This window comes from Bufo bufo, chromosome 6, assembly GCF_905171765.1.
Source record: "Bufo bufo chromosome 6, aBufBuf1.1, whole genome shotgun sequence".
In the NCBI taxonomy this organism is placed as follows: Eukaryota; Metazoa; Chordata; class Amphibia; order Anura; family Bufonidae; genus Bufo; species Bufo bufo.
In genome coordinates, this window is record NC_053394.1 from 424107058 (window position 1) to 424131683 (window position 24626).

Here is a 24626-nt window from a genome sequence, read left to right on the forward strand (position 1 = left end):
CTGCCCCGCTAGACTCACCTAGGCTTCCCTCCCTGAGCTCCTCGGCTAGGCCCCGCCGCCTCCCCGTTCTCTCCGGTCACTCTCGGCCGCCGCCGGTGCTTCGTTGTCATAGTGAGCGGTCACTGAAGCTCGGCGCTCCGACGTGGAGACTACACATTGGGCAGACCCTGAGCGCCAGGCCAGAGCAGTCGAGGCCAGAGCAACCGGAGACATGGATGGGTGAGAGCTTCCCCCTTGCTACGCGCAGCGCCCACTGACTACGAGTCCTAGCGTGCCCTGCGACTACAACTCCCAGCAGGTTCAGGTTTGGGTCATGGTACATGAGGGGTTAAAAGAAGCCCTTTGTGACATAGGACAGTAATGATACAAATTACATATGGTGGTCTTGCCCTTGGGACCCATTATCACTGTCCCTATATGATGTCCACATAGACACCCTTTGCTGCCCATCTCTGGACTACCTATATACCCCCTGTCCAGACTTTATAACCCCCCTCCTCCCCCCCAAAAAATAATAATATCCGTAATACCATCTTTTGCGTTTCAATTCCCCGCTTTCAAAATCTGTGCTTGCTGTCAGTGAATAGAAACTTTCATGTTTACATCTGCAGGCCTTATACATCTCACAGCTGCAGGTTTGTTACAATGTAGCCAGTTATAGACAGTCCTCAATGATCTAGACCCAGGAGCCTAAATCTCTCGCCTGTCCCGACAGTTTGTTACAATGTATCGGTGCAGGTTAAATATGGAGTCCCGTCTCACCAGTCATCGGCTTTATAGAAAACCCACATCTGCAGTGACATTTTTCCGCAACAAAACCGTGTTGTCTTGCATGGCAAAGGGGTTAAATCTGTGGCGAAACGGCGCAAGAAATTCTTCACTTGCTGCAGATTTTGGCCGCCACGTGTGAAAAACATTGAACTGTAATTTTCTGCGGACTGGAAATCGGAGACAAATCTACCATATCTGAACGCGGCCTTAAAGGGGCTGTTCCAAAAAGACAACTGGTTCCCTGTCCACTGGGGCCCCTGTCAATCACAAGAGCGGGGGCCCGTTCTACCTGTGCTGGAGAGAGATAGCCGAGCGCTTGTATCTAGCGTTGAGCGAACTTGTGTTTTAAGTTCGGCGTCTAAAGTTCGGGTTATCGAAGAATCGTGTTATGGATTCCGCTACCACGGACCATAATGGAATTTAGAATCCATAACGCGATTCTTCGATAACCCGAACTTTAGACGCCGAACTTAAAACACAAGTTCGATCAACGCTACTTGTATCTGCTTCCTCCGGCAGTCCCAGAGAGTTGGGTGGAGCCGCGGCCGTGTATGGGCCCCTGTTCTCGGGATGTACGGGGGACCACAGCAGTCAGACTGCCGCACATCAGATACCTATCCCATACCCCCTCAATGGGACACGGGGTATTCCGCTCAGGGTGCATTCACACGACCATATGTATATTGTGGGCGCAAAACGTGGATACGCAGAAAATACGGATGATGTCCATGTGACGTCAGTGTTGCCTTCTTTTTTTTTACGGACCCATCGTAACAATGCCTATTCTTGTCTACAAAACGGACAAGTATAGAACATGTTCCATCTTTTAGGCGGAACAGACCTACGGATGCGGAGAGCACACTGTGTGCTGTCCTCATTTTTTTTATGCCCCCATTGAAATGAATGGGTCCGCGATGAACCGGGAAAAATTCGGACCAAAAATACGGTTATGTGAATGGGGTCTGATGAAGTTATCCCCTGTCTACAGGATAGGGGATAACTATTAGATTGGTGAGAGTCCAACTGCTGGGACCGCCACCCATCAGAAGAATAGGGGGCTCCGTACCCCCCCAAATGAATAGGTGGGCGGGCAATTCGAACATGCGTACCGCCACGCCATACTGCCAGAATACCTGAGCGCTTGTACTTGGCAATCTCCACCAGTATCATAGAGAATGATATAGGATCATTTCATCTAACTGGAGTTCCCCTTTAAACGGTTTGTGTCAAACCTCCCCACTTGGCCGGACCTGTAAATGGAAGGTTACTTACCTGCTTCCCGTCGCCGGCACCCCGCTCCTACTTCTCCCGGCCTGTGATGCTCCGCTGCACACATAACGCAAGGGAAGCCAGTCACCGCCATATCAGGCCATGATTTCAGCAAGATAGCGCAGCGGAGCATCGCAGGCCGGGCGGAGAAGGAGCGGAGAGCCAGCGCCAAAAAGCAGGTAGGTAGGCTTCCATTTTCCAGGTCCGGCCAAGTAGGGGGTTTGGCAAAAATAAAATAAAAAAGTCACTCTTGCACAACCCCTTTAAGTCTTTTAGATTTTTCAGACTCAGTGTATACAATAGATCCGTTCCCTCCATTCATTGACAGCAAGCAAAGATCTTAAGCAGAAAGGAGTGAACTTTGCCATGTGTGAGGAGGTACTAATCCCTGCGTTAACCAGCTGTGTTTTTTCTCCATTTCACTTTCCCCTCAGGCAACATGGCGGCTCCAGCAATGACGAGCGTAACCCGGAGAAAAAAGGAGATGTCGGAATGATCTTGGTTCATCTTGATCTGAAAGGGGCCCCCCCGAAAGTCTCCTACCTGGCTGAGGTAAGGGGCCCGGCCTCATTCCTTTCATCCAGCCTCCCATTGTCCAGACAGTTCCTAGAACGAAACCAGCAGTTCGGCAATTTTTTATATTTTTTTCATTTTGAACATGTTCACTGTGCGACGTGATACGTTCCCCTTATTCTGTGGGTCCGTACACTTATGGGGATGCCAAATTTAAAGTCTGGGTCCATACATTGACACCCGTTACTTTGTAACACTGCAGCCATTAAAGTGAAGGGGTTGCAGTGTGGCTCGCAGGTTGCCGCAACCCAAGAATCACCAAAAATCCGGAAGTGTTGGCTTTTTCCGTGATTCTGGGCAGAGGTTGTAATACCGCCTGTACTCCTCTGGATAGGTCATCAGTATCTGATCTGTTGACCCCCCACTAATCAGCTGTGAGCTCCGTGGTCTTCTCCTTGCTCACCAAGCACAGCGCCGTCCATTGTATAGCGGTTGTGCTTAGTATCGCGCTCAGCACCATTCACCATTCTAGGTCATGGGAAAAGCTGAGAGAAGCCGCGACGTTACTGCAAGTGCCGCTGATCGGCCGGGGTCCTGGCCCAATGGAGCCGAATTACCAGATATTCTTTCGGGAAATAGAGTGTCAACAGAAGTTATGCAATTTGCATTGTGTATTTTGAGTATTTTCTTTACTATGTAAAAAATGTAACCGTAAAATGCTTCTCGAGGATCTTGGAACTGGATGTATGAAAAACTTAAATGAAATAGTTAGTAACAAGGAACAGATGACGGATGTTTCTGATTTTGTCACTTTTTCTCATTAGGTTTTGCCGCTCTTCTCTGCCCTGGGAGCAAATGGACTGCTGATAGAATATGAGGACACCTTTCCGTACTACAGTGAGCTCCTCCCACTGCGGGCAACTCACGCTTACAGGTGGTCATCACTCCTATAGTAACCCTTTATTGTAGTCTGAAATAAGACAAATCAGATAAACTACTGGTTATTACTTGTTATATTCCAAATGTCCTTTAGGATAGAAATATTGGTACTATAATACTGCCTCCTATGTACAAGAATATAACTACTATAATACTGCCTCCTATGTACAAGAATATGACTACTATAATACCGCTCCTATGTATAAGAATATAACTACTATAATACTGCCTCCTATGTACAAGAATATAACTACTATAATACTGCTCCTATGTACATAAATATAACTACTATAATACTGCTCCTATGTACAAGAATATAACTACTATAATACTGATCCTATGTACAAGAATATAACTACTATAATACTGATCCTATGTACAAGAATATAACTACTATAATACTGCCTCCTATGTACAAGAATATAACTACTATAATACTGCTCCTATGTACAAGACTATATCTACTATAATACTGCTCCTATGTACAAGAATATAACTACTATAATACTGCTCCTATGTACAAGAATATAACTACTATAATACTGCTCCTATGTACAGGAATATAACTACTACAATACTGCCTCCTATGTACAAGACTATATCTACTATAATACTGCTCCTATGTACAAGAATATAACTACTATAATACTGCTCCTATGTACAAGAATATAACTACTATAATACTGCTCCTATGTACAAGAATATAACTACTATAATACTGCCTCCTATGTACAAGAATATGACTACTATAATACCGCTCCTATGTATAAGAATATAACTACTATAATACTGCCTCCTATGTACAAGAATATAACTACTATAATACTGCTCCTATGTACATAAATATAACTACTATAATACTGCTCCTATGTACAAGAATATAACTACTATAATACTGATCCTATGTACAAGAATATAACTACTATAATACTGCTCCTATGTACAAGAATATAACTACTATAATACTGCCTCCTATGTACAAGAATATAACTACTATAATACTGCTCCTATGTACAAGAATATAACTACTATAATACTGCTCCTATGTACAAGAATATAACTGCTATAATACTGCTCCTATGTACAACAATATAACTACTATAATACTGCCTCCTATGTACAAGAATATAACTACTATAATACTGCTCCTATGTACAAGAATATAACTACTATAATACTGCTCCTATGTACAAGAATATAACTACTATAATACTGCTCCTATGTACAAGAATATAACTACTATAATACTGCCTCCTATGTACAAGAATATAACTACTATAATACTGCCTCCTATGTACAAGAATATAACTACTATAATACTGCTCCTATGTACAAGAATATAACTACTATAATACTGCTCCTATGTACAAGAATATAACTACTATAATACTGCTCCTATGTACAAGAATATAACTACTATAATACTGCCTCCTATGTACAAGAATATAACTACTATAATACTGCCTCCTATGTGCAAGGATATAACTACTATAATACTGCTCCTATGTACAAGAATATAACTACTATAATACAGCCTCTTATGTACAAGAATATAACTACTATAATACTGCCTCCTATGTACAAGAATATAACTGCTATAATACTGCTCCTATGTACAGGAATATAACTACTATAATACTGCTCCTATGTACAAGAATATAACTGCTATAATACTGCCTTATATGTACAAGAAGATAACTGCTATAATACTGCCTTATATGTACAAGAATATAACTACTATAATACTGCCTCCTATGTACAAGAATATAACTACTATAATACTGCTCCCTATGTACAAGAATATAACTACTATAATACTGCCTCCTATGTACAAGAATATAACTACTATAATACTGCCTCCTATGTACAAGAATATAACTACTATAATACTGTTCCTATGTACAGGAATATAACTACTATAATACTGCTCCTATGTACAAGAATATAACTGCTATAATACTGCCTTATATGTACAAGAAGATAACTGCTATAATACTGCCTTATATGTACAAGAATATAACTACTATAATACTGCCTCCTATGTACAAGAATATAACTACTATAATACTGCTCCCTATGTACAAGAATATAACTACTATAATACTGCCTCCTATGTACAAGAATATAACTACTATAATACTGCCTCCTATGTACAAGAATATAACTACTATAATACTGTTCCTATGTACAGGAATATAACTACTATAATACTGCTCCTATGTACAAGAATATAACTGCTATAATACTGCCTTATATGTACAAGAAGATAACTGCTATAATACTGCCTTATATGTACAAGAATATAACTACTATAATACTGCTCCCTATGTACAAGAATATAACTACTATAATACTGCCTCCTATGTACAAGAATATAACTACTATAATACTGCCTCCTATGTACAAGAATATAACTACTATAATACTGTTCCTATGTACAAGAATATAACTACTATAATACTGCTCCTATGTACAAGAATATAACTACTATAATACTGCTCCTATGTACAAGAATATCCCTACTATAATACTGCTCCTATGTACAAGAATATTACTATTATAATACTGCCTCCTATGTACAAGAATATAACTACTATAATACTGCTCCTATGTACAAGAATATAACTACTATAATACTGCTCCTATGTACAAGAATATAACTACTATAATACTGCTCCTATGTACAAGAATATAACTACTATAATACTGCTCCTATGTACAAGAATATAACTACTATAATACTGCTCCTATGTACAAGAATATAACTACTATAATACTGCTCCTATGTACAAGAATATAACTACTATAATACTGCCTACTATGTACAAGAATATAACTACTATAATACTGCCCCTATGTACAAGAATATAACTACTATAATACTGCTCCTATGTACAAGAATATAACTACTATAATACTGCCTCCTATGTACAAGAATATAACTACTATAATACTGCCACTATGTACAAGAATATAACTACTATAATACTGCTCCTATGTACTAGAATATAACTACTATAATACTGCTCCTATGTACAAGAATATAACTACTATAATACTGCCTTCTATGTACAAGAATATAACTACTATAATACTGCCCCTATGTACAAGAATATAACTACTATAATACTGCTCCTATGTACAAGAATATAACTACTATAATACTGCCCCTATGTACAAGAATATAACTACTATAATACTGCCCCTATGTACAAGAATATAACTACTATAATACTGCCCCCATGTACAAGAATATAACTACAATAATACTGCTCCTATGTACAAGAATATAACTACTATAATACTGCTTCCTATGTACAAGAATAGAACTACTATAATACTGCTTCATATGTACAAGAATATAACTACTATAATACTGCCTCCTATGTACAAGAATATAACTACTATAATACTGCTCCTATGTACAAGAATATAACTATTATAATACTGCCTCCTATGTACAAGAATATAACTACTATAATACTGCCTCCTATATACAAGAATATAACTACTATAATACTGCCTCCTATGTAAAAGAATATAACTACTATAATACTGCCCCCATGTACAAGAATATAACTACAATAATACTGCTCCTATGTACAAGAATATAACTACTATAATACTGCTTCCTATGTACAAGAATAGAACTACTATAATACTGCTTCATATGTACAAGAATATAACTACTATAATACTGCCTCCTATGTACAAGAATATAACTACTATAATACTGCTCCTATGTACAAGAATATAACTATTATAATACTGCCTCCTATGTACAAGAATATAACTACTATAATACTGCCTCCTATGTACAAGAATATAACTACTATAATACTGCCTCCTATGTAAAAGAATATAACTACTATAATACTGCTTCCTATGTACAAGAATATAACTACTATAATACTGCCTCCTATGTACAAGAGTATAACTACTATAATACTGCTCCTATGTACAAGAATATAACTACTATAATACTGCTCCTATGTACAAGAATATAACTACTGTAATACTGCTCCTATGTACAAGAATATAACTACTATAATACTGCCTCCTATGTACAAGAATATAACTACTATAATACTGCTCCTATGTACAAGAATATAACTACTATAATACTGCTCCTATGTACAAGAATATAACTACTATAATACTGCTCCTATGTACAAGAATATAACTACTATGATACTGCTCCTGTGTACAAGAATATAACTACTATAATACTGCCTCCTATGTACAAGAATATAACTACTATAATACTGCCTCCTATGTACAAGAATATAACTACTATAATACTGCTCCTATGTACAAGAATATAAGTACTATAATTCTGCTCCTATGTACAAGAATATAACTACTATAATACTGCCCTGTATGTACAGGAATATATAGATGAGGACGCTGTTCCCTAACCTTACCCTGTTCGTTGTTTTTGCAGCCCTCAAGAAGTCCGGGAGCTCCTGCGTCTGGCTCAGATTAACCACTTAGAAGTCATTCCTCTCATACAGACATTTGGACACCTGGAGGTAAGACGCTGGACCGTCATGGTGTCTTCTTCCAGACATTATCGTCCTGATCTCCCTGTACATCTTCTCTTTCTCAGTTTGTCCTGAAGCACAGAGAGTTTGCTCACCTGAGAGAGGTCTCAACCTACCCGAACAGCCTGAACACTCACAAGGAAGAGTCCCACCAGCTTCTCCAGGCCATGATAAGACAGGTGATGGAGCTCCATCCTGGTGTCCGCTGGCTACACATTGGCTCAGATGAGGTACAAGGTCTTATACATATCAAGTCCCGTACTCCATTCACTTTCAAAGCTGCATGCAAAATTCATCTGGCTGCCCCTTGGAATCTTCCCTTTTAACAGGAGGATTTTGATGCAGCTTTAGTTGTGACTGGAGTACTAAATGGGAAATGGTGCATGATACCAGTTTTAATATACACTTCTTATCCAGGTGTACTACCTTGGCGAGGGAGAGGAGTCCAAGAAGTATCTTTCCGAAAATGGCCTAGCTGTGGAAGACCTCTTTATGTCCCACCTGAAGACAGTAGCCGCGCACGTGGTTTCCACTTATCCGGGCGTCAGGCCCATTGCCTGGGATGACATGCTGAGAGGTGCACGCGCCCAATCATTGACAGGTCAGAGAATGTGCCATAGGGAAAAGTAGACCCTACAGCAGGGGTACTCAAGGTGAAGGCCCCGTAAGTGCCCCCTCACAGATGGGTGATCCCTTGGTGTCTCCACACAGAATGATGCTACTTAAAGGGGTTGTCTGAGTTATATTAAAAAAGACCCCTGCAAGTCCCCTGAAATAACAAATGAATGGATACTTACCTGTGTTCTCTGCTGTTCCTTTTGGACGCTGCTCTCCGATCTGCCCGCCGCTGATCTTGGCTGCAGCGGTGATATTCTGTGCACAGGTCACAGCTGCAGCCAGTCGCTGGCCTCAGCCGTGCGTAGGATGTCTCTGCTGAGGCCAGTTATTTGCTGCAGCAGTGATGTGTGTGCACAGGACGTCACCGCAGCAGCCAGAAAAACAAAGGACCGGAGAGCAACGCAGGAAGAAGCAGAGGAGAAAACGCGTGGGTGTGGATACGTTCATTTGATATTTTAGGCCGTTTAAAGGGGTTGCCCAAGTTTTAATAACTCAGACAACCCCCTTTAAGTGATATCTTCTAAGTGAACCCCCCCATGCACACACACAGTATGAGGCCCCCTTAAGTGGTTCCCCCGCACAGAGTGATGCCCTCTAAGTGCACCCACACAGTATGATGCCTCCTTAAGTAAACCTCACACATAGTGTGTCCCCCCCCCCCTATAAATTATAACCCATTATATGGCTCCACACATAATGATGCCCCCTTAGATGGGCCCACACACAGTGATGCAACCTAGATTGCCGCCCTCACAGTGATGCCCCCTTTAGTGCCTCCAGTTTGGCTGTACCATGGCTGACCCTCTATCTCCCATAGACTCTGGAGTGGCCCAGCTGGTGGAGCCGATGATCTGGGACTACACCCCGGACCTAGAGGTTGACAGCAGAGGTACGTGGACTATAAGGGGAACTCCATAAAAAACAACTTGCACTTCCCATGGTAAATATTCACTGTGGAGTCCAGAGGTCCACGTCGGCAGGTGGCTCCCAAGCACTGGATCTCCACCCTCTAGTGGTGATTCCGATTTCTTGCATCCCTGCAGTTGCCCTGATTGAAAAGTACACAAAGTGTGGCTTCCAGAAGATCTGGTTGGCCAGTGCCTTTAAGGGGGCCACCGGTGCTTGCCAGCAACTCACCCGTATCGGACATCACCTGGAGAACCACAGACGTTGGCTGCAGGTGATGCAGAGGATTCCCCATAATACACTGCAAGGAGTGGCCGTTACAGGCTGGCAGAGGTACGTCTCTTACTGATATGTAGAGGTCCATGGCTGGTTGTGTCAGCGCCCCATCTGGTTGGGGGTTCCTTTTTGTTTTTACAGTAGGGGTGTTCCAGTTTAACCCTTGATCATCGCACTGTGTTTTTCAGATACGACCACTTCTCAGTTCTATGTGAACTTCTCCCAGTGGGGATGCCTTCTCTGGCCGTGTGTCTGCAGACATTGAAGAATGGTATGGTCCATATGTATGCTTACAATATAGATTAGGTATCCACTAAGCTTGCTGACCAGTGGAGGTCTGACTACTGAGACCTCCTGTTCTATAGGACAAAGATGTTGTAGTGCTTGTGCTCTGCAATGCCACACATAACCTGTAGATAGGGTGGCGCTGTTTTGGGAAGAAAGCAGCCATGTTTTTTCTGATCCAGGACTACCTCTCTGTGTTTCTCCTTCTCTCCAGGTTCGTTCTCTGAGCAGGTGGCCACCTCTGTCCAAGACCTTTTAGGAATGTCCCATCTGGACACTGAAAACTGCTCAAGGTAAATACATTAGACCACAGAGGTCGCAATAACGCCTGTACAAGCGTCATAGACTCTTGTTCAGGCCATTTTACTCCCTGGAAAAAGTCTAAGGGCGTACCTTAGACTTTTCCCTGGTTTTCATCAGCGCAGGGCGCGCCGTGAATGGCACAGGCAGCGCAGCGATGCTGCCTGTGCCTGCAATAACCAATAGCAAAGCTCCGGACAGCAAGGATCTTTGCTATTGGTTAGTTTGGGCGGTCGCCGGATCGATACAGCGCCCTGCAGCAGGGTAAAGCCGGCGGAAGCTGGAAGGAGGAGGGGCCGGCTCCCGGGGGTGGCTGAAGCGCGCTGCGCAAGGACCCCTAAAAGCATGGCGGCTGAGGAGCTGAAGCTTACCCCCCAGACATCAAGATGGACCTTCAGAAGAAGGGGACAGCGCAGGGTGTAATGTATCAATGTGTGTAATGTATGTAGAGCAGTGTCTGATCATCACATACTGCACTACATACATCACACACTGTACTACATACATCACACACTGCACTACATACATCACACACTGTACTACATACATCACACACTGCACTACATACATCACACACTGCACTACATACATCACACACTGCACTACATACATCACACACTGCACTACATACATCACACACTGCACTACATACATCACACACTGTACTACATACATCACACACATGTATACATCACACACTGCACTACATACATCACACACTGTACTACATACATCACACACTGTACTACATACATCACACACTGTACTACATACATCACACACTGTACTACATACATCACACACTGCACTACATACATCACACACTGCACTACATACATCACACACTGTACTACATACATCACACACTGTACTACATACATCACACACTGCACTACATACATCACACACTGCACTACATACATCACACACTGCACTACATACATCACACACTGCACTACATACATCACACACTGCACTACATACATCACACACTGTACTACATACATCACACACATGTATACATCACACACTGCACTACATACATCACACACTGTACTACATACATCACACACTGTACTACATACATCACACACTGTACTACATACATCACACACTGTACTACATACATCACACACTGCACTACATACATCACACACTGTACTACATACATCACACACTGCACTACATACATCACACACTGCACTACATACATCACACACTGCACTACATACATCACACACTGCACTACATACATCACACACTGCACTACATACATCACACACTGCACTACATACATCACACACATGTATATATCACACACTGTACTACGTATATCACACACATGTATACATCACACACTGGACTACATACATCACATACTGTACTATGTGTATCACACACATGTATGTGGCGCAGTGTGTGATGTATGTAGTGCAGCGTGTAGTGAATGCAGGCAGGATATTATAGCCAAGTGGTTAAGTAGAGGGAAGATCCGCCATATTGGACTGGACTTTATCACTTGGCTATAATTGCCTGATGTTAGACCAGTAGCGGCCCCCCTGCACACCCATCTCTTAGGCCCCGTTCACATCACCACTATTTATTTCTGTTGTTCCGCTCATCTAATGGAGCAGAACAACGAAAATAACGGAAGTGGGTTTTTGTCATACGTTCAACACACAACAGACGCCATACTGTGGCATCCAGCACCATGGAGATCCATTGTAAAAAAAATATAAAAAATGTATCCTTTTTTTGGGCAGAACTCTGCAGGATGGGAAAGCCTAGTGTACCACGTTTTTCCATCCTGCAAAGTCCACATGTAGGCCAACGTATACTGTCATTGTTTTACAATGGAACTATGGTGACGGAGGCCACAGTATGGCGTCTGTCTGACTCGTCTGGTAACATATATACGTTTTTTGTGTGTACATTAAATGTGTGAAAAACACTTGATGTGAACCCAGCCTAGTGACAGGGAAGAAGCCGACTGTGATGGACACCGCTCACTTTCTGCATATAAGGCTTTTTTTCTGGCCTTTTTGACAGAATCTGCAACAGAGGCTCCAAATGCAGATGTGAGCGAGTATAGGCCTATATATCATGTATCTGAAGTACTGCGGTACTCCTCCTCGGGTAAAAATACTCCTCAAAAATGGTCAGAGGAGTATTCTTACTCTTCTGGAAAAAAAATAGTGCGACCTCTGTATTAGACGATGTGTAGTTATGAACGAGATAAAATTGTTTCCGGGAAAGCTGGGTGGTAACCAATATGGCCACCATTACATCCTTCCCAGGTTCCTCAGGACAGTGGCGCTGATTCTGGAGTCTGAGAAAGGTGACAAGTACAATTCTGGGAGCTTTAATAGCAGCCATATTGCTTGTCTCCCGGCTTTCCGAGTAACTTAGAAGTCTAAGATCTTGGGGATCCCCCACCTACACCCCCTGTTTCTGGAGGTTCTTGCTGCGAACTGATGATGTCTTATTTTGCGGCAGTGAAGCTTTGGGCTCCTTCCCGGGCAGTGACGTGCTCACCCTGATCACTCAAGTCATGTTCTTCCTGAAGACCCCCACACAGGACTTCCTGGAGCGAAACCAGTGCGTACCAACCACAAGGGGCAGGGATCTAGTGTAGTATTTAGGGGGAGATATACTACAGGTGCAGAGATCCAGTACAGTATACAGGAGGACATAGAGGTGCGGGGATCTAGTATAGTATACGGGAGGACATAGAGGTGCAGGATCTAGTATAGTATACAGGAGGACATAGAGGTGCAGGGTTCTAGTATAGTATACGGGAGGACATAGAGGTGCTGGGATCTAGTATAGTATACAGGAGGACATGGAGGTGCTGGGATCTAGTATACTATACAGGAGGACATGGAGGTGCTGGGATCTAGTATACTATACAGGAGGACATGGAGGTGCTGGGATCTAGTATAGTATACGGGAGCACATAGAGGTGCAGGGTTCTAGTATAGTATACGGGAGGACATAGAGGTGCTGGGATCTAGTATAGTATACAGGAGGACATAGAGGTGCTGGGATCTAGTATACTATACAGGAGGACATGGAGGTGCTGGGATCTAGTATACTATACAGGAGGACATGGAGGTGCTGGGATCTAGTATAGTATACGGGAGCACATAGAGGTGCAGGGTTCTAGTATAGTATACGGGAGGACATAGAGGTGCTGGGATCTAGTATAGTATACAGGAGGACATAGAGGTGCTGGGATCTAGTATACTATACAGGAGGACATGGAGGTGCTGGGATCTAGTATACTATACAGGAGGACATGGAGGTGCTGGGATCTAGTATAGTATACGGGAGCACATAGAGGTGCAGGGTTCTAGTATAGTATACGGGAGGACATAGAGGTGCTGGGATCTAGTATAGTATACAGGAGGACATAGAGGTGCTGGGATCTAGTATACTATACAGGAGGACATGGAGGTGCTGGGATCTAGTATACTATACAGGAGGACATAGAGGTGCTGGGATCTAGTATACTATACAGGAGGACATAGAGGTGCTGGGATCTAGTATAGTATACGGGAGGACATAGAGGTGCAGGGATCTAGTATAGTATACGGGAGGACATAGAGGTGCAGGGATCTAGTATAGTATACAGGACATGGAGGTGCTGGGTTCTAGTGTACTGTACAGGAGGACATAGAGGTGCTGGGATCTAGTATAGTATACGGGAGGACATAGAGGTGCTGGGATCTAGTATACTATACAGGAGGACATGGAGGTGCTGGGATCTAGTATACTATACAGGAGGACATGGAGGTGCTGGGATCTAGTATACTATACAGGAGGACATGGAGGTGCTGGGATCTAGTATACTATACAGGAGGACATGGAGGTGCTGGGATCTAGTATACTATACAGGAGAACATGGAGGTGCTGGGATCTAGTATACTATACAGGAGGACATGGAGGTGCTGGGATCTAGTATACTATACAGGACAGAGGTGCTGGGATCTAGTATAGTATACGGGAGGACATAGAGGTGCTGGGATCTAGTATAGTATACAGGAGGACATAGAGGTACAGGATCTAGTATACTATACAGGAGGACATGGAGGTGCTGGGATCTAGTATACTATACAGGAGGACATGGAGGTGCTGGGATCTAGTATAGTATACAGGAGGACATGGAGGTGCTGGGATCTAGTATACTATACAGGAGGACATAGAGGTGCAGGGATCTAGTATAGTATACGGGAGGACATAGAGGTGCAGGGATCTAGTATAGTATACAGGACATGGAGGTGCTGGGTTCTAGTGTACTGTACAGGAGGACATAGAGGTGCAGGGATCTAGTATACTATACAGGACATGGAGGTGCTGGGATCTAGTATACTATACAGGAGGACATGGAGGTGCTGGGTTCTAGTGTACTGTACAGGAGGACATAGAGGTGCTGGGATCTAGTATACTATACAGGAGGACATGGAGGTGCTGGGTTCTAGTGTACTGTACAGGAGGACATAGAGGTGCTGGGATCTAGTATACTATACAGGAGGACATAGAGGTGCTGGGATCTAGTATACTATACAGGACATGGAGGTGCTGGGATCTAGTATACTATACAGGAGGACATAGAGGTGCTGGGATCTAGTATACTATACAGGACATGGAGGTGCTGGGATCTAGTATACTATACGGGAGGACATGGAGGTGCTGGGATCTAGTGTACTGTACAGGAGGACATAGAGGTGCAGGGATCTAGTATACTATACAGGAGGACATAGAGGTGCTGGGATCTAGTATACTATACAGGACATGGAGGTGCTGTCATCTAGTATACTATACAGGAGGACATGGAGGTGCTGGGATCTAGTATACTATACAGGACATGGAGGTGCTGGGATCTAGTATACTATACAGGAGGACATAGAGGTGCTGGGATCTAGTATACTATACAGGACATGGAGGTGCTGGGATCTAGTATACTATACAGGAGGACATGGAGGTGCTGGGATCTAGTGTACTGTACAGGAGGACATAGAGGTGCTGGGATCTAGTATACTATACAGGAGGACATAGAGGTGCTGGGATCTAGTATACTATACAGGACATGGAGGTGCTGGGATCTAGTATACTATACAGGAGGACATGGAGGTGCTGGGATCTAGTATACTATACAGGAGGACATAGAGGTGCTGGGATCTAGTATACTATACTATACAGGACATGGAGGTGCTGGGATCTAGTATACTATACAGGAGGACATGGAGGTGCTGGGTTCTAGTGTACTGTACAGGAGGACATAGAGGTGCTGGGATCTAGTGTACTATACAGGAGGACATGGAGGTGCTGGGATCTAGTGTACTGTACAGGAGGACATAGAGGTGCAGGGATCTAGTATACTATACAGGAGGACATAGAGGTGCTGGGATCTAGTATACTATACAGGAGGACATAGAGGTGCTGGGATCTAGTATACTATACAGGAGGACATAGAGGTGCTGGGATCTAGTATACTATACAGGACATGGAGGTGCTGGGATCTAGTATACTATACAGGAGGACATGGAGGTGCTGGGATCTAGTGTACTGTACAGGAGGACATAGAGGTGCTGGGATCTAGTGTACTGTACAGGAGGACATAGAGGTGCTGGGATCTAGTGTACTGTACAGGACATGGAGGTGCTGGGATCTAGTATACTATACAGGAGGACATGGAGGTGCTGGGATCTAGTATACTATACAGGACATGGAGGTGCTGGGATCTAGTATACTATACAGGAGGACATGGAGGTGCTGGGATCTAGTATACTATACAGGAGAACATGGAGGTGCTGGGATCTAGTATACTATACAGGAGGACATGGAGGTGCTGGGATCTAGTATACTATACAGGACAGAGGTGCTGGGATCTAGTATAGTATACAGGAGGACATAGAGGTACAGGATCTAGTATACTATACAGGAGGACATGGAGGTGCTGGGATCTAGTATACTATACAGGAGGACATGGAGGTGCTGGGATCTAGTATACTATACAGGAGGACATGGAGGTGCTGGGATCTAGTATAGTATACAGGAGGACATGGAGGTGCTGGGATCTAGTATACTATACAGGAGGACATAGAGGTGCAGGGTTCTAGTATAGTATACGGGAGGACATAGAGGTGCTGGGATCTAGTATAGTATACAGGAGGACATAGAGGTGCAGGGATCTAGTATAGTATACGGGAGGACATAGAGGTGCAGGGATCTAGTATAGTATACAGGACATGGAGGTGCTGGGTTCTAGTGTACTGTACAGGAGGACATAGAGGTGCAGGGATCTAGTATACTATACAGGACATGGAGGTGCTGGGATCTAGTATACTATACAGGAGGACATGGAGGTGCTGGGTTCTAGTGTACTGTACAGGAGGACATAGAGGTGCTGGGATCTAGTATACTATACAGGAGGACATGGAGGTGCTGGGTTCTAGTGTACTGTACAGGAGGACATAGAGGTGCTGGGATCTAGTATACTATACAGGACATGGAGGTGCTGGGATCTAGTATACTATACAGGACATGGAGGTGCTGGGATCTAGTATACTATACAGGAGGACATGGAGGTGCTGGGATCTAGTATACTATACAGGAGGACATAGAGGTGCTGGGATCTAGTATACTATACTATACAGGACATGGAGGTGCTGGGATCTAGTATACTATACAGGAGGACATAGAGGTGCTGGGATCTAGTATACTATACAGGACATGGAGGTGCTGGGATCTAGTATACTATACAGGAGGACATGGAGGTGCTGGGTTCTAGTGTACTGTACAGGAGGACATAGAGGTGCTGGGATCTAGTGTACTATACAGGAGGACATGGAGGTGCTGGGATCTAGTATACTATACAGGAGGACATAGAGGTGCTGGGATCTAGTATACTATACTATACAGGACATGGAGGTGCTGGGATCTAGTATACTATACAGGAGGACATAGAGGTGCTGGGATCTAGTATACTATACAGGACATGGAGGTGCTGGGATCTAGTATACTATACAGGAGGACATGGAGGTGCTGGGTTCTAGTGTACTGTACAGGAGGACATAGAGGTGCTGGGATCTAGTGTACTATACAGGAGGACATGGAGGTGCTGGGATCTAGTGTACTGTACAGGAGGACATAGAGGTGCAGGGATCTAGTATACTATACAGGAGGACATAGAGGTGCTGGGATCTAGTATACTATACAGGAGGACATAGAGGTGCTGGGATCTAGTATACTATACAGGAGGACATAGAGGTGCTGGGATCTAGTATACTATACAGGACATGGAGGTGCTGGGATCTAGTATACTATACAGGAGGACATGGAGGTGCTGGGATCTAGTATGGTATATCGGAGGACATAGAGGTGCAGGGATATAGTATATGGGAGAATATACAGGTGCAGGGATAACGTATAGTGTATGGGAGGACATAGAGGTGCAGGGATCTAGTATACTGTACAGGAGGACATGGAGGTGCTGGGATCTATTTTAGGCTACTTTCACACCTTGTATCTGCACAGACGGATCCGCACCGATAGTGCAAACGCTTGTATCAGTTAATAAAGGATCCATTTGCATTATTCACTCAAAAAAAAGTCTAAGTCCAAACGGATCCGTCTTGACTTACATTGAAAGTCAATGGGGGACGGATCCGTTTTCAATTGCACCATACAGGGAGTGCAGAATTATTAGGCAAATGAGTATTTTGACCACATCATCCTCTTTATGCATGTTGTCTTACTCCAAGCTGTATAGGCTCGAAAGCCTACTACCAATTAAGCATATTAGGTGATGTGCATCTCTGTAATGAGAAGGGGTGTGGTCTAATGACATCAACACCCTATATTAGGTGTGCATAATTATTAGGCAACTTCCTTTCCTTTGGCAAAATGGGTCAAAAGAAGGACTTGACAGGCTCAGAAAAGTCAAAAATAGTGAGATATCTTGCAGAGGGATGCAGCACTCTTAAAATTGCAAAGCTTCTGAAGCGTGATCATCGAACAATCAAGCGTTTCATTCAAAATAGTCAACAGGGTCGCAAGAAGCGTGTGGAAAAACCAAGGCGCAAAATAACTGCCCATGAACTGAGAAAAGTCAAGCGTGCAGCTGCCAAGATGCCACTTGCCACCAGTTTGGCCATATTTCAGAGCTGCAACATCACTGGAGTGCCCAAAAGCACAAGGTGTGCAATACTCAGAGACATGGCCAAGGTAAGAAAGGCTGAAAGACGACCACCACTGAACAAGACACACAAGCTGAAACGTCAAGACTGGGCCAAGAAATATCTCAAGACTGATTTTTCTAAGGTTTTATGGACTGATGAAATGAGAGTGAGTCTTGATGGGCCAGATGGATGGGCCCGTGGCTGGATTGGTAAAGGGCAGAGAGCTCCAGTCCGACTCAGACGCCAGCAAGGTGGAGGTGGAGTACTGGCTTGGGCTGGTATCATCAAAGATGAGCTTGTGGGGCCTTTTCGGGTTGAGGATGGAGTCAAGCTCAACTCCCAGTCCTATTGCCAGTTTCTGGAAGACACCTTCTTCAAGCAGTGGTACAGGAAGAAGTCTGCATCCTTCAAGAAAAACATGATTTTCATGCAGGACAATGCTCCATCACACGCGTCCAAGTACTCCACAGCGTGGCTGGCAAGAAAGGGTATAAAAGAAGAAAATCTAATGACATGGACTCCTTGTTCACCTGATCTGAACCCCATTGAGAACCTGTGGTCCATCATCAAATGTGAGATTTACAAGGAGGGAAAACAGTACACCTCTCTGAACAGTGTCTGGGAGGCTGTGGTTGCTGCTGCACGCAATGTTGATGGTGAACAGATCAAAACACTGACAGAATACATGGATGGCAGGCTTTTGAGTGTCCTTGCAAAGAAAGGTGGCTATATTGGTCACTGATTTGTTTTGTTTTTGAATGTCAGAAATGTATATTTGTGAATGTTGAGATGTTATATTGGTTTCACTGGTAAAAATATATAATTGAAATGGGTATATATTTGTTTTTTGTTAAGTTGCCTAATAATTATGCACAGTAATAGTCACCTGCACACACAGATATCCCCCTAAAATAGCTAAAACTAAAAAACTACTTCCAAAAATATTCAGCTTTGATATTAATGAGTTTTTTGGGTTCATTGAGAACATGGTTGTTGTTCAATAATAAAATTAATCCTCAAAAATACAACTTGCCTAATAATTCTGCACTCCCTGTATTGTGTCAGTGAAAACGGATCAGTCCCCATTGACTTACATTGTAAGTCAGGACGGATACGTTTGGCTCCGCATCGTCAGGCGGACACCAAATGCTGTAAGCTGCGTTTTAGTGTCCGCCTCAAAAGCGGAACGGAGACCAAACGCAGCCAAATTTATGCATTCTGAACGGATCCTTATCCATTCAGAATGCATTGGGGCTGAACAGATCCGTTTTGGGCCGCTTGTGAGAGCCCTGAAACAGATCTCACAAGCGGACCCAGAAACGCCAGTGTGAAAGTAGCCTTAGTATATGGCAGGACATAGAGGTACTGGAATCTAGTATACTGTACAGGAGGACATGAAGGTGCTGGAATCTGTTATAGTATACGGGAGGACATAGAGGTGCAGGGATATAATATACTATGCAGGAGTACATAGAGGTGCAGGATCTAGTATAGTATACAGGAGGACATAGAGGTGCAGGATCTAGTATAGTATAGAGGTGCAGAGATCTAGTATAGTATACAGGAGGACATAGAGGTGCAGGATCTAGTATAGTATACAGGAGGACATGGAGTTACTGGGATCCAGTGTAGCATGATGAAACATAAGGTCCAGACTTTAGTAAACAGATTTTATTCTTACAGATTTGTCACCGGTTGGTTCAGCCCATTTCACAGAAAAAGAAAAATGATCAACCCCGTAATGGTGCAACAGATAGAACCAGAAGCTGTGAGGTGAAATAACTGGTGAACATCTGCCATATTATATGTATCTGTAATACCCTGATAATGGACCAGTGACATAAAGAAAGATCTTCTTTATAGGAGCAGTATTATAGTAGTTATATTCTTGTACATAGGAGCAGTATTATAGTAGTTATATTCTTGTACATAGGAGCAGTATTATAGTAGTTATATTCTTGTACATAGGAGCAGTATTATAGTAGTTATATTCTTGTACATAGGAGCAGTATTATAGTAGTTATATTCTTGTACATAGGAGCAGTGTTATAGTAGTTATATTCTTGTACATAGGAGGCAGTATTATAGTAGTTATATTCTTGTACATAGGAGCAGTATTATAGTAGTTATATTCTTGTACATAGGAGGCAGTATTATAGTAGTTATATTCTTGTACATAGGAGGCAGTATTATAGTAGTTATATTCTTGTACATAGGAGGCAGTATTATAGTAGTTATATTCTTGTACATAGGAGTAGTATTATAGTAGTTATATTCTTGTACATAGGAGCAGTATTATAGTAGTTATATTCTTGTACATAGGAGCAGTATTATAGTAGTTATATTCTTGTACATAGGAGCAGTATTATAGTAGTTATATTCTTGTACATAGGAGCAGTGTTATAGTAGTTATATTCTTGTACATAGGAGGCAGTATTATAGTAGTTATATTCTTGTACATAGGAGCAGTATTATAGTAGTTATATTCTTGTACATAGGAGGCAGTATTATAGTAGTTATATTCTTGTACATAGGAGGCAGTATTATAGTAGTTATATTCTTGTACATAGGAGGCAGTATTATAGTAGTTATATTCTTGTACATAGGAGTAGTATTATAGTAGTTATATTCTTGTACATAGGAGCAGTATTATAGTAGTTATATTCTTGTACATAGGAGCAGTATTATAGTAGTTATATTCTTGTACATAGGAGCAGTATTATAGTAGTTATATTCTTGTACATAGGAGCAGTGTTATAGTAGTTATATTCTTGTACATAGGAGGCAGTATTATAGTAGTTATATTCTTGTACATAGGAGGCAGTATTATAGTAGTTATATTCTTGTACATAGGAGCAGTATTATAGTAGTTATATTCTTGTACATAGGAGCAGTATTATAGTAGTTATATTGTTGTACATAGGAGCAGTATTATAGTAGTTATATTCTTGTACATAGGAGCAGTATTATAGTAGTTATATTCTTGTACATAGGAGCAGTATTATAGTAGTTATATTCTTGTACATAGGAGGCAGTATTATAGTAGTTATATTCTTGTACATAGGAGCAGTATTATAGTAGTTATATTCTTGTACATAGGAGCAGTATTATAATAGTTATATTCTTGTATATTGGAGCAGTATTATTGCAGTTATATTCGTGTACATAAGAGGGGCAGTATTATAGTAGTTATATTCTTGTACATAAGAGGGGCAGTATTATAGTAGTTATATTCTTGTACATAAGAGGGGCAGTATTATAGTAGTTATATTCCTGTACATAAGAGGCAGTATTATAGTAGTTATATTCTTGTACATGGGGGCAGTATTATAGTAGTTATATTCTTGTACATGGGGGCAGTATTATAGTAGTTATATTCTTGTACATGGGGGCAGTATTATAGTAGTTATATTCTTGTACATGGGGGCAGTATTATAGTAGTTATATTCTTGTACATGGGGGCAGTATTATAGTAGTTATATTCTTGTACATAAGAGGGGCAGTATTATAGTAGTTATATTCTTGTACATAAGAGGGGCAGTATTATAGTAGTTATATTCCTGTACATAAGAGGCAGTATTATAGTAGTTATATTCTTGCACATAGGAGCAGTATTATAGTAGTTATATTCTTGCACATAGGAGCAGTATTATAGTAGTTATATTCTTGTACATAGGAGCAGTATTATAGTAGTTATATTCTTGCACATAGGAGCAGTATTATAGTAGTTATATTCTTGGACATAGGAGCAGTATTATAGTAGTTATATTCTTGTACATAGGAGCAGTATTATAGTAGTTGTATTCTTGTACATAGGAGCAGTATTATAGTAGTTATATTCTTGTACATAGGAGGCAGTATTATAGTAGTTATATTCTTGTACATAGGAGGCAGTATTATAGTAGTTATATTCTTGTACATAGGAGCAGTATTATAGTAGTTATATTCTTGTACATAGGAGCAGTATTATAGTAGTTCTATTCCTGTACTTAAGAGGGGCAGTATGATAGTAGTTATTTCTCAGTAATTCCTGTTTTTCCTCCCGCTCAGTCTCTTGTCTAATTGGACTTTAGTCCTGGGAGACCTTCAAGCAGCTTTGCTCAAGATCTTTCCTGCCAACACAGTGGAGGAATGGATGGAGGAACATTCACTGCCATATTACCTACAACTTCAAGAACTAGTGCAAGACCTTAATACTGCCCTGGAGAACCAGACATAGACGGGTCATCACCATGAGTAGTCTGCTGTTGAGCCTTAATCCAGATTTTATATCTGACATACCTAGCTTAGTCCTTTCACTGCTGCATAAGTGTTACTTTTGTATTAATTACATAGTAGTATACTCTATCCATATTCAGAGCTGCATTCAAAATTCTGCTGACTGCCAGTTGGAATTTTGTCACCACTGTGCCAACAGACATCCCTTTAATGCACTGCACTCTATGCACACACTGGTCTAGCAGGGAGATTTTAATTAATTTAGCCTGAGAGTTTACACAGTAACCACTGCAGCTTTGGATGTGACTGGAGGATAAGATACAATGTATTTGCAGATTCTTTGTAAATCACAATTTTACTGTACAGCCAATTTTATTACTTTTTGTCAATGATTTAAAAAAATGTGTGCTCAACAATATAATTTCTTTAAATCAGCATCCGATTGCCCGGCGCAGATCTGCCACATAATCTGTAGTCTAAGAAGTCTCAAGACTGTGCTGAGAGAAATGAGTGATAAGATTCCTCTAATCCAATAATCCAGCACGTCTCAGGTGTCATTTATACCGAATTAAAAGACTTTTGTATAGCATATTGACTTCAGCAGTGGTCCCGGTCTATGCTCCAGACTGCTGATCAGTTCTTCTGTCTCATACATTTGTGGGACGACATGGCTGCCAGTCCCCATTGTGGAGTATTACACCATCATCCTGCAGCAGTGACCTAGAGAAGTTCTCCACTTAAAGGGGTTTTCCCAGGAGTTCAGTATCGATGGACTATCCTCAGGATAGGTCATTATTATTTGATCGGTGGGAGTCCGACACCCAGCACCCCTGCCAGTGAGCTGGTCGAAGAGGATGCAGTGCTCGAGTCTTCCTAGGGCAGTGATGTCACATTCATTGGTCACAAGGCCTATGACCATCTCAGTCGAGTGAATGGGCTAGGCTGCAATTTCAAGTGCAGCCACTATGCAATGTATGGCGCTGTTCTTGGTAAGCTGTTTAAATAGCCGATTGGTGAGGATGTCAGTTGCCGGACCCCCACTGATCAGATATTTATGATGTGTCCTGAGGATAGGCTATCAATATTAAACTCCTGGAAAACCCCTTCGAATTTATTTATACATTACATGACCTATCCTGTGCTGATACTTACATCCTGTATTATACTGCAGAGCTGCACTCACTATTCTGCTGGTGCAGTCACTGTGTACATACATTACTTATCCTGTACTGATCCTGAGTTACATCCTGTATTATACTCCAGAGCTGCACTCACTATTCTGCTGGTGCAGTCACTGTGTACATACATTACTTATCCTGTACTGATCCTGAGTTACATCCTGTATTATACTCCAGAGCTGCACTCACTATTCTGCTGGTGCAGTCACTGTGTACATACATTACTTATCCTGTACTGATCCTGAGTTACATCCTGTATTATACTCCAGAGCTGCACTCACTATTCTGCTGGTGCAGTCACTGTGTACATACATTACATTACTTACCCTGTACTAATCCTGAGTTACATCCTGTATTATACTCCAGAGCTGCACTCACTATTCTGCTGGTGCAGTCACTGTGTACATACATTACTTATCCTGTACTGATCCCGAGTTACATCCTGTATTAGGCTCCATTCACACGTCCGCATTCGTTCCGCAATTTTGCGGAACGGGTGCGGACCCATTCACTTTCTATAGGGATGGAATGGATGCGGACAGCACACAGTGTGCTGTCCGCATTTGCGGAGCGCTGCCCCGATCTTGCAGACAAGAATAGGCATTTCTATAGGGGTGCCGGGCGGG

General features: G+C 42.2%; 2 protein-coding genes across 2 annotated transcripts in view; one reads left to right on the forward strand and one right to left on the reverse strand.

Moving 5' to 3' along the window:
- Nucleotides 1-155, reverse strand: part of OGFOD3 (2-oxoglutarate and iron dependent oxygenase domain containing 3) — a 130462-nt gene extending 130307 nt beyond the window's left edge. Inside the window, exon 1 of the mRNA XM_040437510.1 lies at nucleotides 19-155. Within this exon, the coding sequence (XP_040293444.1) occupies nucleotides 19-110 (92 nt within the window). The 5' untranslated portion in view covers nucleotides 111-155. The remainder of the gene's footprint in view (nucleotides 1-18) is intronic.
- On the forward strand, nucleotides 82-23014 carry HEXD (hexosaminidase D). Its single transcript, XM_040437505.1, has 13 exons — nucleotides 82-219; nucleotides 2475-2592; nucleotides 3378-3487; nucleotides 7937-8024; nucleotides 8102-8266; nucleotides 8454-8637; nucleotides 9472-9543; nucleotides 9698-9893; nucleotides 10025-10107; nucleotides 10336-10414; nucleotides 12918-13019; nucleotides 20288-20377; nucleotides 22655-23014. The coding sequence occupies exons 1-13, from the start codon at nucleotides 212-214 to the stop codon at nucleotides 22821-22823; spliced, it is 1464 nt and encodes a 487-aa protein (XP_040293439.1). The 5' UTR covers nucleotides 82-211; the 3' UTR covers nucleotides 22824-23014.
- Nucleotides 23015-24626: the final 1612 nt, after the last annotated feature.

Coding starts and splice junctions, on each gene's coding strand:
- HEXD (XM_040437505.1), top strand. Junction 10,415..12,917: donor GACACTGAAAACTGCTCAAG/GTAAATACATTA, acceptor ATTTTGCGGCAG/TGAAGCTTTGGGCTCCTTCC. Junction 20,378..22,654: donor ATAGAACCAGAAGCTGTGAG/GTGAAATAACTG, acceptor CCTCCCGCTCAG/TCTCTTGTCTAATTGGACTT.